Here is a 17261-nt window from a genome sequence, read left to right on the forward strand (position 1 = left end):
GCGGCGTTGAGGCATAGCAGCTGCTTGCTTTCACACATCGTTTCATATATATGTATATCGATATATTATATAAGCATGTATGTGTGTAATTTTTTATTTTTTATTGTCCTCTTATTTAGAAATTCTTTTGCACTTGTAACAAAAAATGGAATTTCCTATTCACACATTTCTAGCATTTCGTTGCTGGTTCGTGCAACATGGGGCATAGCTTTGCCCACTACTATGCCAGCCAAACACACGCAAACACATGCATACCACCATATGTAAATATAATTTTCTTATAATTTCAATATTCCAGCGTCTGTATACAAAGCTAAAAATAGTAGAAAGTAAGAAGTTGAGTAACTTTTAAATGGGCCATAATGATTATTAAATAATGTTGTGTGAAATATTAGGTTGCATGCACGATTATACATACATATGAAACTATATATGGGCATATGTACTCGTCTGTACATATGTACGGGTGGCAACTAAACTGCTGAGTTGAGTAATTGCTAGCAAATAATAGCTTCTGCTGGCATGGCTAGCGTAGTGGACTTGTGCGAAGCAGAGTATGAACGCACAGATGTAGACCATACAAATTATAGCAATTTTTTCTCAGTAACGATCAAATCTCTTTAGTATGACTCTCTATGGGATGCCTGTGGCCAAAAATAAAAATTAAATGGATTCTTCATTTCGAAAACATCAAATATGCGCAATTGATGGCAAAACGTTAACTAAACGGGAGCAAAAATAATTTTAAAAAATTTGATATAACATGGACGAATAAATTTGAAGAGAAAAATTTTAATTTCGGTCCTTTTAGGTAAAATTGATTTTCTTCTCTTTTGAATAAGTGCATTTATAAATCTGTGTCAAGACGAAATGTAAGTATGAAAATTATATTCAGAAATTTACAGCTGCAACAAGTTGCACTTTAACATTTTATTCACCTTTTCTCATCGTCCCTTCAATAAAAATTTGGGAACACTTTGCTGTGTGGCTGACTTCACACAATTAGGATCGGCCCAACCTATAAAATAAGGTTCATAGCCCATTGTGATATCTCATGGCAAACTTGTTCTGATTTCCCTAAAACCAATGTGAACATTTCGAAAATTTTAGAAGATCCCTGATTTCCACGGAATGAGATCTTCTAAATCACTATAAAATCTTCTACAGAAAGTGATGGATCTTCATTTCGATAGAACAGAGCCGTAGCACAGAAGGTGCGAGATTGTCTTTTCCTCTTCTTCGTGTAGGCAGCTTCTGCAGAAGTTATGTGTCTGCACACCAAGCCTCTGAGTGTGTCTGTCTATGAGACCCTGCTCCGTTATAATAAATTAGTGTGTTAAGGAGGAGCCTGGTTTATAAGGTCAAAAAAATTATTATTATTTTTTTTTTCGTTTTAAGCGAATAAATATTTCCGTAGATACAAAGCCAAAGGTAGGCGAGCGTTAGGTAGTAACGCTGTGACCGGACAGCTATAGTACAAACTTTATCTTCTTTTCTCGACTTTTAATTTTTATGATTTCTTTGAATTTGCGTACATGAATGAAAAAAAACGAATGAACCTTCTGAAATGAATCATAGCTTGTTCCCTTCAGTATTAAATTCTCTACTATCAAGATTTTTATACCAAGTTGAAGTGAATTTTTTTTTATAGAAAAACATTTTTTTTTAAACCTCCAAAAAGTTGAAATTTTGGAATTTCTCTCAGTTTTCTTAATTCATCTAGAATAAAAAATCATTATAATTAGAAATCCATTTGAATTTTTTGCTTTAGATAATAATTACGAGCTGTATCTTGTATGCCAGTTGTAAACTCTAGCGTTGCAGCGCTCTACTAATTTCTATGTTAAACATTTTTTTCAACTTATTTTACTATTTTTATTTTTTATACTTTTTAAATGTTCATTAAAAGATAGAAAAAACTTTGCAGTGCTAAATTAATTTTTTCCTTAAAAAAAAAATCGCCAAGAGATGCAAGTTTTAGACCTCATAAACCAGGCTCCCCCCTTAACGCTACGCTAATTTTCGCATAGCAGGGATGATGTGCTGCATTTAACATTGAGAGTCGGCCAGAATTGTGGGATACTTTACTATCTTTCATTCATTTCTCAAAAATAAATAGCTCACATGTTTATAGGGGTATACCAGTATCATTCTGAATATTCTATTTGGAACGGTTGTGCCGAGTCACTGCAATAATAGGGAATACGAAAGCCTAAAGCTAAAGCAAATCCCCAGATGTTCAATATATACGCCTCCGCCCACGCTGCCCTCGAGCCTTGAGCCATCTATGTATACATGGATACACTCGTTTTATTTTTCAACATCCCATATCCACTCTTGCCTTTGTAAACGTCGAGGTGGCAATTGTAGGCGGGTGTGCTCCAAAATATCGATCAGAATCTTGCCATTACCGTAACTATCGTTTTGCGACTTCTTTAAAGTGTTCAGTCCTATTGCCGCTCTGTAAGGGCCGAGTTTCGTGTGCAGATCTACTATAGGTACGGCCCAAATTCCACCTGATTTTACTGATATGATGTAGTTCTTTATTTATACGTTTTGAAAAAGCTGCCATGTGCTCGGGTTTACATCTGAAAACTGCTCTAAATAAGTAAAGGGCCTTTCAAAAGACGCGCCTAGACGTTGTTTTAAAATAAAACATGTAAAAATTTAGATTCCTTCAGGTGCCAAAATACATCCCTTAACAGTTACATGAGAAATATAACATCACTAAAATGTCCACCATGAGCACATCTAAAGATAAAATCCGCCAAATAGTAGAACGTCTAATTACACAGGTCGACACTGAAAATGATTCAAGCATCGGACCCGGCCTATCTTATAGGTTTTTCATCGCTGAATACGAATCTGACCTTAAAAAGTTTCCATCACGTCAGGATTTTTGGTAAATGAAGCCTAAAAGGTCAAAAAATGGCCATTTTAGCCATTTTTGATAATTTTTTTTGGGATAGAAATTTTTTTTTTTCAATTGTTGACGAAAAGGTTGCATAGTACAACTCTTTAGCTTTAAAACCCATTTTTTTAAATTATTGTACGATTTTTAAAAAAAAAGTTATGACATTTTGAAATTAACAGTTTCAGTTACGCCAATAGACGTTATACCCAACGTATACGTAACTGAAACTGTTAATTTCAAAATGTCATAACTTTTTTTTAAAAAATCGTACAATAATTTTAAAAAATGGGTTTTAAAGCTAAAGAGTTGTACTATGCAACCTTTTCGTCGAAAATTGAAAAAAAAAAATTTCTATCCCAAAACAAATTATCAAAAATGGCTAAAATGGCCATTTTTTGACCTTTTAGGCTTCATTTACCAAAAATCCTGACGTGATGGAAACCTTTTAAGGTCAGATTCGTATTCAGCGATGAAAAATCTATAAGATAGGCCGGGTCCGATGCTTGAATCAGAAAAATAATCATTTTTTGTCGACCAGTGTTATTGAAAACAGCAGCAATATTTTCAACAATTTTTGGTCTGCCAGTCCTTTTTCTATCCTCGACAGCACCAACCTTTGAAATGTGGACTCATTCGGACGATTATTTCCACCAAAAAAAAATCACGAATTTTGCGATTTGTTGTTCTTAAAAATCGACCATCTTAGCATAATAAATTTCAATAATTTTAATGCGTTGTTCTATTGTGCTTAATTGTGCACTTGGCTGCTTGACAAATGTCAAAGATGACTTAAAAAGTGGTACCGTCTACGAACTATTTCCTACTGGCATCTAGGCGTCAGTTTTGGAAGACCCTTTATTATACACTACCATTAAAACGCAAACACAAAACTGATATAGGACTATGAATAAGTTCGTGCGGTTTTCTTTCGAAATTTGAAACTTTATTGACGTAAAATGGTTACAAATTTAATATTCAAAGTATTGTCCATCGCTTACTACTACTTTTTCCCATCTTTCTGGCAATTCACGGATTCCCTTTGTGAAAAATTCGGTCGGTTTTGCCGCAATCCACGAATCGATCCATTTTTTGACTTCATCGTAATTACGGAAGTGCTGGTCAGCCAGGCCATGTTGCATCGATCGGAAGAGATAGTAATCGGATGGCGCAAGGTCTGGACTATACGGCGGGTGGGGTAGGACATCCCATTTGAGCGTTTCTAAGTATGTTTTGACCACTTGTGCAACATGTGGCCGAGCATTGTCATGTTGCAAAATAACTTTGTCGTGTCTATCGGCGTATTGCGGCCGTTTTTCTCGCAGTGCTCGGCTCAAACGCATCAATTGTCGTCGGTAGACATCCCCCGTAATCGTTTCATTCGGTTTCAGTAGCTCATAATACACAACACCCAGCTGGTCCCACCAGATACACAGCATAACCTTCAGGCCATGAATATTCTGCGCCGACGTCGATGTTGAAGCATGGCCAGGGTATCCATACGTTGCCCGACGTTTTGGATTGTCGTAATGGACCCACTTTTCATCGCCAGTCACAATTCGATGCAAAAAACCCTTTCTTTTGTGCCGTTGAAGCAGTTGTTCGCATGCCATAAAACGGCGTTCAACGTCTCTTGGCTTCAATTCATACGGCACCCAATGGCCTACCTTTCGGATCATTCCCATGGCTTTTAAACGTTTGGAAATGGTTGATTGATCAACTCCCAAAGTTTTTGCAACCTCTTCTTGCGTTTGAGCCGAATCTTGATCGAGCAATTCCTCCAATTCGGTATCCATGAACTTTGGCGGCGCACCCTCGCGTTCTTCGTCTTCCAAGCCAAAATCACCACTTTTAAAGCGTGCAAACCACTTCTGGCACGTTCGCTCAGCTAGAGCATGCTCACCATAAACTTCCACCAAGATACGATGACTTTCGGCTGCTTTTTTCTTCATATTAAAATAATGAAGAAGAATTCCCCGCAAAAACACATTATTTGGCACGAAATTCGACATTTTCAAGTGTGGTAAAAATATTGTTGTTTACGCTTCAAATAAAAAACTTATACTGACGTTTGTGCCTTACGACAGTAGCTCTCCAATGAATGTTTGGAAATGTGGATCGATGGAATAATAATCAAGTTACGCCATCTGTTGTAAAACCGCACGAACTTATCGATAGACCTATTATTATCCTACTTTTTACCTGAAAGTCAGATATGAACAAAAATAGCTTCTATGGAAGGTACTTTTAGTAACTGAAAATAGATTTCTTGGTGAAAAGTAAAAATATGTTAATGTATGCATGCACGTGGTTGCTGTCATATGAGTCCGCCCAACTTTCGGCAGGTTTACTCCCATTCTCGCTCTTGGCTTGAAATATATTTAAAAGAAAAGAAATATTTGTAGGCATGAGTATGGTAAAAGGGGTTCGGAGAAAAACTTTGAAGGTAAATTTAATTAAATCCGCTTCTGGTGGCTCAAAAAGTTAGGAGCACATGGTGTGTAGTAGGGTCGAATTTCGATTACTGTCGAACTCAAATTATAGTTATTATAATAGCTAACTTATTAAAAAAAACAGCTTCTCTCAAATTTTTGACGAAATTGTAATTCTCATGTAGACATCCAACTCGTGTTGTAAAATTGACATAAAATTGAGAATAACAATTTTTTTCAACGCACAAGCATATAAATACAGCACTGGCAAATCGTATATATTCCAGGAAAGATTTTCTCATTCGTATATGCATTTGAAGAAAGGCAGTTGACCTGTTTAGAAGTAAAATAAAGTGTAACGGATTATTGAAGTATTATTTGTACAACTTCCTCTTCTTCGAATTTTTCTCTCACGCAACTGCACCAGTGCGACTTCACGCCTCTCTGATGGGCGCGATCTTGTTTTCTATAATTCTTGGAACAAAACTATTTAAGATTATGTGAAGGACTTCGTACTACTGAGAAAATTCATCATGTTATCAGCTATTTCGGCGCATGACAAAATATTGGTCCCGCAAAAGAAGAACAACTGACTTGATTCTACCTCATCCTCCACACACCTGCCACAAACGAATTCCAAGCAATGAAAAGTTTCACCGTACGCACCTTACATAGTAATATATGACCTTAATTACAAGACCCGAGTATTTTCTAAGGTAATTTATACTTTAATAGCAGCTGTTTCCGTTTGAAATACGCTGCCTCGGTGCGGTAACCTGAACTTGAGCTTGATGGAAAGCTCCTCGCAGAATACTTATCCACCAACCTTTCCATCGAACTTAGAGCGATCCGCTAAGAGGTTCACCCATCCGCGAAACGCTGCATCCTGACCACTCTTTTCTTAATGGGATGTGGATGGAAATTCCGCTTGAAGCCAATGTGCGTGTAAATTGGTTAATCAGATTTTTTAAGAATCTTAGAAGATCTGTAGCTCAAGCAAAACTTGTGTTATGGGAAAACAAACATTTTTGAGAGATTTTACATACAATTATCCACTGAATTTCCAGTGAACAAAAGTACCAGATAGTTGTTTATGAGAAGCTTTTTTCTCGATAGAAATACACTCGCTGGATTGCCACAGTCTGGTGTTACATGTCCGTAGTTTCGAACGCAGGCACTACTGAATGGTCCCGTATATTGTCATATAACATAACTTGAAATACGAGTCATTCACTGTTTTATTAGGCGGGAGCAATTAAAGTCATTCAAAAATGTAGTCTATGTATATGTCAATAGTGAATAATTCCTAGACGGTATCTTTTTAATGTCATCCTTGACATTTTTCAAGTATGTTTTTGTAGAATTTCACACGATAGAACAACGCGTTAAAATTATTTAAACTAATGAAAATGTTCGATCTTAACAACAGCATATGACAAAATTTTTTTTTTTTTTTTGTGATGAAAATAATACCACAAATATTGTCGACTCATTTGGAATGGTTGGTGAAGCAATTTCAAGAAACTGATTCTGCCGAGAATAGCAAGAGGACTGGCAGACAAAAACTGCATGTTCTGTTGAGAATATTGCTGTTGTAGCGCAAAATGCTATTACCATAAACAACCTTTAACATCAATATCTCAACGTTTTCAACAATTAGGCATTCATGAATTGACTGTTTGGCGGATTTTAGCTCTGGACGTGCTCATGGTGGGCGGTGTGCATTTAATTTTTCGCATATAATTTTTTAGAGCCTTATTTTGGATAAAAATAGTAAAACCTGAAAGAATCTACATTTTTGCATAAGTATCTTTGCGGAAAAAAAAACATCTGAATAAATAACAACTCTTGAGACAAGAGTGCTCATTTCGAGAGCACACAATTGAATTAAGAAAAAAAATGTATATCAACGATAAGAAAGTTTAACAAAAGCAGCAACTGCAAGCATGTTCTTACTGCTGTATAGCAGAGCGACAACTCAACTCAATCGCCATAAAATGTCAACCTCTTGTCAAGCACAAAATCAGTTATAAGACGCTCAGAGTCACGGAAGTTTGGGGGACCTGCTGGCGTTGCAAGATTAAAACATATTTATTTTATTTAAAGCAGTAGGTTGAACCAATTGTGGGAATCAGCTGATAAAACGCAGCAATATTGTACATATAATATATTGAGAGTACATTTACAGTTTATTTATTTGTTTAATTTCTTTTTTCAGTTTTTGTTCTCGTTGTGCTTCCTGAACTTTTCGGATGACGGGCATAATTTCACATTGTTGTGTGTGGACGATTTCTGTTATTTACCTCTGTGCTTAAACACGCACATATAAAACACAAACCAACCTGTTCATTTAGCCACAAACAAAAGAATAACGTTATGTTCTTCTTCAACGCATCAACTTAAGTGCAACCTAGTTTACGGATAAGTTGAAGTTATTGTAAATATGTTAATTCATAATCTTAATGCGCCTTATTTCTTTATTCAACCTCTTCCTTATTTATTGCTTTTTATTGCCTTTTACTCACCTGCCAGTAGTACGCTATTATTATTCTTATTGTCATGATCAACTGGAATGGATGAGACGCGTTCGGCGCGTAGACACGCCACAGTTGTGCCCGGTCGGCCATTTTTGCCGGATGCCGTCAGTTCGACTGTCATGTCCATGGACTTTTGCAGCACTGCATCCATACGTATAATGCCCTCGGCCAGGGTTTTGTAGCCCAAGATGGTGCGTGATTTGTATTTTTTGCGACGTTGCAACAATATAACCAGTCTATGTGCGTTTGAGCGAGAGAAGGGAGAGAAGGGTAAATTGTAGCCAATGCGATTGCTGTTGTTACGATTTGTATGTATTTTTTGCAATTTTAAAATGTATACATTTAACAAAGAGTGTGAACAAACATGCAAAGCATTAATAATTTTTTAATTTTTTTTCGTATATGTGTAAATATGGTATTAGACATTAGTTCGAACATCATAGTTTTTGAAATGTTTGTTTGTGTTTTTTTTTGTTTAATTTATGGTTTTTAGTTAGTTTTTAATTTTTATTAGTATGTTGTTAATTGTACATTGATATACGTTGGCGGCATTTTTATTTTTTTATTTGTTTTTGTTAGGATATGTAGTGGTTTTAGTGTAGGAGTATTGTTGCATAGTAACATTGAAGGGTAGTTTCGGTTTGCCAGTGTTGTGGTAATTGAATTGCAAGCATTGAAAAGAAATGTGAAAGTAAAATTATTAACTTATAAATCATATCGTACAATTTTTTAATGAATCTCAATTTAACTATTGTAGAAGTTTGCAACAGAGAAAGTTGCAATAATATATGAATGTTGCTTGTGGACTAATGGAACTAATGCAAACAAAGAAAGTTAAAAAGTAATATATTTTGATATATTTATTAACATATTTATAAATAGTGTATTTATAACAAGTATATATTATAAGTAGAGGCAAATTATACAATTCTTATTCAGTGAAGGACTTAACTCTACACACAGCAGCATATTTTCTTATATCCCAAAAGATTGAAAAATTTGGAAAAACTGTTGATGCACTTTAATTCCGAATTCATATTTATTCATAAATCTACAAAAATTGAATTAGTTCATTTATAGCAAAAAAATTAACAAAACAACAAAAAAGCAATATGACAAAACTCTACATATACGGTGAAGTTTAAAATAAACAAGACTGGCGTCATACCATCCCTACATCCCTCAATTCCAGTGAAAGCTTGGTGACATTCGGTTCAGTGGAAGCGAAATTATTGTGTCTAAAATGTCATTATGTTGGTGTCATCGGTACAAAAATGAGTTTCGAACAAAGAACTAATATCAAATTTGGTTTTAAAATCGGTGAAACGTTTACCGAAACATTTGAATTGATGAAACAAATTTATGGCGATGATTGTCTATCTCGTGCCAGACTTCATGAGTGGTTTACACGTTTCAGAGATGGTTGTAAGGATATAAATCACAACGACCATACGGGCCGCCCAAAATCAGTACTCACCGAAAACTCTGTGCATATTTCATTCCGCACAAGTTAGCTGAGGACTAAAAATTGCTCAGAATTCAACATTCCAAAGACCTCATTAAAGAAGCGAGAAAAGACAAGAACTTCCTTTACAACACTGTAACTGGTGATGAAATGTAGTGTAGTGCCAAATGGGAGGCCCTAGACGAGCTACCATCCAAAAAATCGTGTTTGGGGAAGTCAAAAATCAAGTCGATGCTCATTTGTTTTTACGACTCCAAGGGAATTGTTTAGAAGGTGTCCATGCCAACGGGCCAAACCGTAAATGTAGTTTTCTATCTTGGCGTTTTGTAGCGTTTGTTGTATCGCACTCATCGAATTCGCCCTGAATACTGCGAAGTAGGAAGCTGGCGCTTATTGCATGATAATGCACCATCTCACCGATCCACTCTTGTGACTGACTTTTTGGCTAGAAATCACATTTTAGCCATCAATCACTCACCGTATTCACCTCATATGGCTCCCTGTGACTTCTACCAGTTCGGAAAATTGCATTTGTCCATGAAAGGAAATGTTTTGCGTTCGTAGAGGCCATCCAAAAGGCTTGTACCGACATCCTGAAGGACATTCCGGTCAATAACCTGAATCACTCTTTCGAAAAGCTTTTAGATCACGCAATCCAGTTTCGAGGCCAGAGGGCACTATTTTGAATAAATAAACTCGAAGTTATGAAAACAAAGCTCCTGTCTTTTCTATTTTAGCTCAGTCTTGCTATTTTGGACTTCACCATGTGTAGTTCAATTAGCTTAAAACAACAAATTTATTCATTTTAAAACTAGCATTTTTGAATACTGGGTTGCCCATATTCGACGGACCGATGACTCTTTGGGCCCATTCCAATCGACGAGGCTTGTCCGCAGGCAACAATCTTTGTACTGTACTTTTAATATTTAGTACGTCCACCGTTATCACCACTTGAAGGCGTTATGGAATTGGTCCAACTAGTTGGGTAAGCTCTTTCGGCGTTATTTGATTTCATGTCTCCATCAACTCTTTCTTTAGCGATTTCGCGTCAGTTACTATACTTCGTCGAATTTTTGTCTCTAAAAGCTCTCAAACGTGCTGCGTCAGATTTATGTAAATCCGGACTATGTGGCGATGTATTTAGTTGTCTGGGTGCGTAATATGTATAAGAGTCATTGCTTGACAATTAGTTCGGTATGCTTAGGGTCATTGCCTTGTTGGAAAACCCAAACTTGCCCAATACCCAACCTTGCCTAAGCATTCTATTGTACTAATGGTTTCAAATGTTGTTCAAATATGTTTTTATATTTATATCGGTCCACAGTAGCTTTAATAAAGGTCGTCTTTTCAACGCCAGATGCAGTCATAGCTCCTCAAACCATTACGCTACCAGCGCCGTGCTTGACCGTAGGTATCACATTTTTCATTTCAATATCCGCATTTCTTCTCCTCCATATTTTAGCCCGGCCTTCACTTCTAAATATGTATGTATATTGAACTTCGATTCGTCAGTAAATGAAACTTTAGACCAGAAATTCACTTCCTTGCTCATTCTCGGATTTTTTTCGACTTTTCTTTAAATGGAGCTTGCATCTCTTCTGGACAGCTTTTTGGGGCGGCCGGTTCGCTTTTTATTTTCATACGAATTAGTCTTTTCGTAGTTTTAAACAATCGTTTGTGCCGTTTCTCGACTTAAATCTGCTATTTTTGTAATTACGCCGTAAGATTGCATTTCTTTTTTTCTTTTCTTCTCCTTTTACTACTTTCAAAACAAACAAAAATAATGTCATATTTTAATTTTACACTGTTTCTTGATGGGAAAAATATCGTTCTAGCAAAGCAATGGCTTGAAAAGTGTTATGGGGACTCAATCAAAAACAACAATAAATCTATGGTTTGCTGACTAGAAACGTGGTCGTAGAGACACCGATGATGCACAATGCAGTGGACGTCCAAATGAGGCTGCAACACCAGAAAACATAAAAATCCAAAAAATCTTTTTGGATGATCGAAAAATGAAGTTGTGTGAGTTAGCTGGCATCGTAAAGGCATCGAAAGAATGTGTTGGCTTTATATTGCATGACCATTTGACTATGAGAAAAGTTTGTTCAAAGTGGATGTTTGCTCGCTGTTGACCAAAAACAAGACAACGCACCGTGCCACAAGTCAATCAAAACAATGGCAAAACTACATGAATCAAACTTCGAATTCCTCCCACATCCATCGTATTCCCCAGATTTGGTTCCCAGCGACTACTGGCTGTTCGCAGTCCTAAAAAAAATTCTCGGTAGTAAGAAATTTCGCTCGAATGAAGAAGTTATCGCTGCAACTGAAAGCTATCTTGAGGCAAAAGATAAATCGTTCTACAAAAGTGGTATTGAAATCCTAGAACAGCGCTGGAATGATTGCGCTGTTCTTGATGGAAATTACGTTGATGAAAAAAACTAATTTTGATCCAAATCAAAACCCTGGTTTCTTTGTTAGATCCGGGACTATTCAGCCCATTTGTTATGTAATGGCAACGTCGATTGATCCACTGAAATTCTCGAATAACGGTACTTTACAGCTATTTTTTCAATGCTTGCTTTGCTTGAATGAACCAAATAAACCGCCTTTTTGTTGCTTTGTTAATTTTTTGAAAGTGAAATAATTTAATTTTTGTAAATTTATGAATAAATATGAATTCCGAAAAAAACTACCTCAAATTTTCTTCAATTACACTGTAGATTTTTCAATTATTGTATACCTTCTGGGAAATAGGCAAATATACTGCTGCATGTAGACTTAAGTCGTTCACTTTCAGAGTAGTAGGCTTTTATATTTTAAACTGAACCAAATAAAAAAAGGAGTAAATTCAATGTTGAAAATCATGGTGCAGAATCTTCTGAGCTAAAAAAATTTCGGTTCTCTTCAACATTTTTATAAATTTAGTTGCTTAAGTTTTAAGATCATACTTAAAAAAAACTTCGGAAATATTTTTAATTGCTTTGTTTTTGTTTTGTTTGGGAATTTTTTTAAATTTAAGTGCTGCATAGCAAGCAGCAGCAAAAAAAAATCGTGTGTCAAAAACAAAGAAGCATAGAAATGCTTAAAAATAATATAGTCAAAGGGCTGGAATGCGTTCTAAGCACAGCGCTTGTTTGAAAATGAATAGTAAATATAATTTTAAAGAGCAGTTGGAAAACGTGCACAAAATAAATTTAAATGAAGATTCTAAACCCAAATGCATCAGAAGTGTCATGAATTATGCAAATGAAAATATTTAAAATGAATGTTAATCGCATTTGCGAAAGACTATGAGCGAGCTTGGGAAAAACAAATTGTTTAAAGAAATTTTTAAAATTTTTAAAATTTTTAAAAACAAAAACACCAAATTTAGTTGCATAAAATATAAAAAAAGAGATTTGAAGATACAGTAAAAGCTGGCTGGCTTCATTAAGAATCGAAGCTTGCTGCAGCCCTGTCTTGCGTAAAATCATTGCTGTGGAAAATATTCCAGGAATTTTAAACCCAGTGCAAAATACTCAAAAATATTTCCAAAAATATAAAACACCTACATAAATAAAACCGTAAAATTGAAATGTTACATTTAGCAATTGAGATGAGTGTATACGACCTTAATGTATTACTCAACATAAATGTTTTCTTCAAATTCCCCAAAAATGCTGAATAATTAAATGAGGCAACTTCAAAAAATAAGCACTACTACTCGCATACAAGAGGGCATCATAAAAAACACGCTCCAGGGGCATGCCAACTGAATACATTTGCCACACTATACTCCATTGACGCATAAAACAGCTTATCCATAAAACTACAAACTCATACACGCTCACATAAATACACACACCATCAGCAAATAGCGATATGTGCCACATATGGCCTCTTACAACGTTAGAATGCATTTTGTACCCACCTATTGCCATCGCGCTTGATAAAATGCGGATACTGCAGGCTGAAGTGTAAATCTAATTCAGTCTCTGCCAATGGCATCGTGGTCGCTCCGCCACTACCGCCCGCTGTCATGGACACAACACCACTGCTACTTCCGCCAATGCCAATGCCAATACCCGTATTTCCAATATTTCCGGGCGTGCCAATTATGGCTGAACCCATTTGAGCATTGCTGCTGCCCATTGCGTTGTTAATGCCACCACCACCACAACCACCACCGATAAGTGAGGCTCCAGAGTTGCTCTGCTGCATAATGCTGCCAACAGCATTGTTCGAAGCGGTCAGGCCAGTTGCTGTGCCACCGGATGCACCACTTTGCGCAAAACCACTGCTATTTATGGGTATCTCGTGTGAACGTAATGTACGCTTGGAGCTCTGCATCTTGACAGCCAATGTTAGTGACGTCATATCGCCGGGTAATGGTGTCAGTATCGATAGGCGCGTTATTGTCAACGAGCACAGTCTGTAAATAAACAGAGAAAGACAAAAAAATTTTAAACAAAATATAAACAAAGCGATATAGACTTAATAAATAAGCAGGAAAATTATTAAATTAAATGGATTTCCTTATTGATAGTGTGATACAATAAAGTCTGTGATGATTAATGAATGGCACAGCTGGCGTGACTGCTGGGGTGAAGGTTTTGCAACGGCATACATTTTACACTTACAAATACTACAAAAAACGGATGAGTTTACAAGTTGGGAGAATTTACATATACGCATACAGACATACGATAATTAACACTAGACAGAGGGCAAGAGTCACTATTTCATTCTCATATCTGACTGTATCCGCCTGTGATATAGAACACAGAAATTAAAATGAAATATATTTGAAATTGCCCCAATTTTTTGTTTTTGTTTTCGTTTTTTTTTGAAGTGAAACTTCTTTTGCCTCGAAGGATGAAACGCTGTGAGGAGTAAAACCATAGCGTTTCATCGACATGTGACGCTACGCCAGCGCCATCTGTTAAAAGCGTGGCGTGGATGAAACACTGTGAGGAGTAAAACTACGCTAAACTAAGTAAAACTCACGCTATGCCAGCGCCATCTGTTAAAAGACTGGCGTGGCGTGTCGTCGTGAAGTGAAACTTGGATAGATAACGAACAAGAACAAAGCATTCCTAATTTCAACTGTATCGTGAAATATAAAAATCCAGGCCCTCGAGGGGGAGGTGTCGCGATATATCACAACTCCACTGACACTTCAAGGATATTAACTCCTCATATGGATATCGACATGCATTCTGTACAGAATGTATCCGTCAATTTGGGAACGATTGGAGAACTATGTGCTGCAGAGTGCCAACTTGAAAATGGACAAGTAATTTTACTTGTCTCTCTTTATATTCATGTAAATAAGAAAATAGACGATATAATATATTTTATTCATAAAATATTGTTACCTTATACTATGGCAGGGTCTGAGTTGCTAGGACAACATGATCATCAAATTCCGATGATTTTAAGTGGCGACTTTAATGTCAATTTTGCAGAAGAGCGATCAAAGACTCTAATAAGTTTCCTCAAAGAAAAATTAAATTTAAATATGGTTAATGATTGTGAAGTACCAAGAACAAGATGCGGAACTACCATTGATGCAGTATTTCATCGATACCTTGATAGATTAGAATGTAGATCATTTTTTACGTATTTCAGTTACCATAAAGCCCTTGTTTCATTTTTGGAAAACGAATCCAATAATGATAATGACAATGCCGAGAACCAAATGTAATTGAGTACAATAAATTCATTTCTTTTTATATTAAAATAAATAAATAATTCTGTTTAATAAAATTCCATTCCATGCTTTCCATGACTTCTGCATGCATTATATTGAAATAATAGTTAAATTATTGATTTGTTGATAAAAGAAGTTTCACTTCAATCGTGCGGGTTCCGTGAACTACCACACACTTTCTTTTTTTTTTTTTTTTTTTTGTTGGTGAAAAATTTCAGAAAAATTTTACAATAAATTCTATTTTCAGTGGCACATGGAAATTGACAACCAAACCATGACGGGTTACGGTTGCGTTAACCGCTTCTTGCTATTCATGAAATCCATCACATGGCTAATATCCAGGCTTGCTATAAACAGGCGTTGCAAAGAAGTGAAAACCAAATACCTATACCTAAGTTCCAGCAAGAGCAGGACAGCTATGGAAAAGGTGCTGAGTTCATTCCACGTCGTTCTACAGACCGCTCAAAGGACTCAAAGTAATGGCGAATCTCACAGCATCCTTACTTCGTGGACAATGTTCGGCAAGCGTGAGCCACAAAATTAGAAAGTGCAGGCTTTATTAACCTTAAAAGCTCGAGCGTCTTCGATCCACACGTGGCCGGGAGGATCTCGCAACTTTGTCCAGCGCTCGCTGAGTTGACGCGAAGACCACACTTCCCACTAAAAGCAGACTAAAGGTGGCCAAGTGAATCTCAATCTAAATCATCCCCCCAGCAATTTCCCACAATGCCCTGTGATCAATTATCCAGATCAGCCTAATATCAAGGAATTCGAATGCGATAGAAAGAAAAGCCAGGCATTCGTAGATCAGTTTCAATCGCATTATCATCGAGCCCAGAACAGTTATGGCAGAAGTAAGCAGCTAATCCAACATCCGCTTGGAGCACACAGCAGTAGTGTAATAGCCTGAACTTGAGTATGAAGGGAAGTTCCTTGCAGAATACTTCTTCGCGAACCCTTCGAACTAACTCCGCGACATGCGTGAGATCCTGTCTGAGAATGTTGCGCCCTTCCCACTCGGATCAAGCGAGGATGTACATTAGTCACCAGGGGACGAACAGAAAGCCTCTGAGGATACTTGAAAATCTGTAAGTCACGTCAAGCCTGTAGCAGCAGTTTTGCCTGCGTTAAATTTTTACAAAATGTTAGTGTGTAACTGATAAAAATTTTAAAATTGTTTTGTGACCTGTAGCCAACCTTTTCCAGCTCGAAGAATCAAATAACAGTTATTATTGGTATCTGCCTATTTATCGTTAATTTTCATCAAAGTTCATTTAAGAACATAACGTAACATGTTAAAATCTATCTAATTTAATAGGAAAGCTGATGGGCTTATTGAATTTTTTATCGAATATAAGAAAGTTATATCCCGGCACGATTTTCAGGGTCCCGAGATTAGCTTGTAAATATTCTGAAGTCGCCAATATTGGCATCCCTAATGCGTACACATGTGACCTCATTACCAGTATACTCGTACAAACGGAATTACATGGATAACATGAGTCTTCTTTATTTATTGAACATATTGCCATAAGGCAATTGTGTGACAGTATGAAATAGCCTCGGCATTTTAAATGAATTAAATATGTATGTATTGTACGGTATTTTCAATTTTCTTTTTATTTCATTGATATCAGTAATAATTCAATGAAAATAAGTAAGAGTAAATTTATTTATTTATTCACGAGATACTGCACCACCAATGACTACCGGATATAAAGAAACTTCAAGAATAGTATGACGTGCAATGAAAAGATTGCATGCGGAGACATAGTCCAAGCCATGAAAGGAATTAAGAAGCATCACTGTGATTCAAAGAGTGGATTAATGCTAAAAGCAACAAAAAGAAGAAATGAGTGAATGAATGTTGGAATTAAAGATGTTAGCTGTGGTACGAAAGGAGCTTAAAGTAATAAGTGGTTAGTAATTATTGATTCCATTATGTGCCCTACAGTAAAAAATGGGGAGCAATTCCCTAAGAAAGGAGGTAGTTTCATTTTATACATTTCGTGACTGTCGCTGAACTGGTAACGATTGCAAAAGGGATGCAGAATGGGGGTGAGCCCTTACTCTTACTGGTAATGGTATGACAGTGAAGACACAAAATCACCCTCTACTCGCAGCAGATGGTAACAGTAGTCTGGGTGAAAAACAGAAATGGTTTGTTTTTTTTTTTTTTTTTATGATGAATAAATTTTATTTGCAATCTATCAGTTGA

At 36.4% G+C, this 17261-nt stretch overlaps 1 protein-coding gene across 3 annotated transcripts in view; it reads right to left on the bottom strand.

Annotated features, from left to right (window-relative positions):
* Positions 1-13758, bottom strand: part of LOC129251201 (phosphofurin acidic cluster sorting protein 2) — a 92782-nt gene extending 79024 nt beyond the window's left edge. For 2 of the 3 annotated variants that reach the window (XM_054890571.1, XM_054890564.1), the window contains exons 1-2: positions 13262-13758; positions 7869-8173 (exon numbers count right to left, since the gene is read on the bottom strand). In XM_054890571.1, the coding sequence (XP_054746546.1) occupies positions 7869-8173; positions 13262-13707 (751 nt within the window). In that variant the 5' untranslated portion in view covers positions 13708-13758. The remainder of the gene's footprint in view (positions 1-7868; positions 8174-13261) is intronic. The other variant, XM_054890567.1, reaches the window with a different exon arrangement.
* Positions 13759-17261: the final 3503 nt, after the last annotated feature.

This window comes from Anastrepha obliqua, chromosome 1 (assembly GCF_027943255.1).
Source record: "Anastrepha obliqua isolate idAnaObli1 chromosome 1, idAnaObli1_1.0, whole genome shotgun sequence".
NCBI classification, from domain to species: domain Eukaryota; kingdom Metazoa; phylum Arthropoda; class Insecta; order Diptera; family Tephritidae; genus Anastrepha; species Anastrepha obliqua.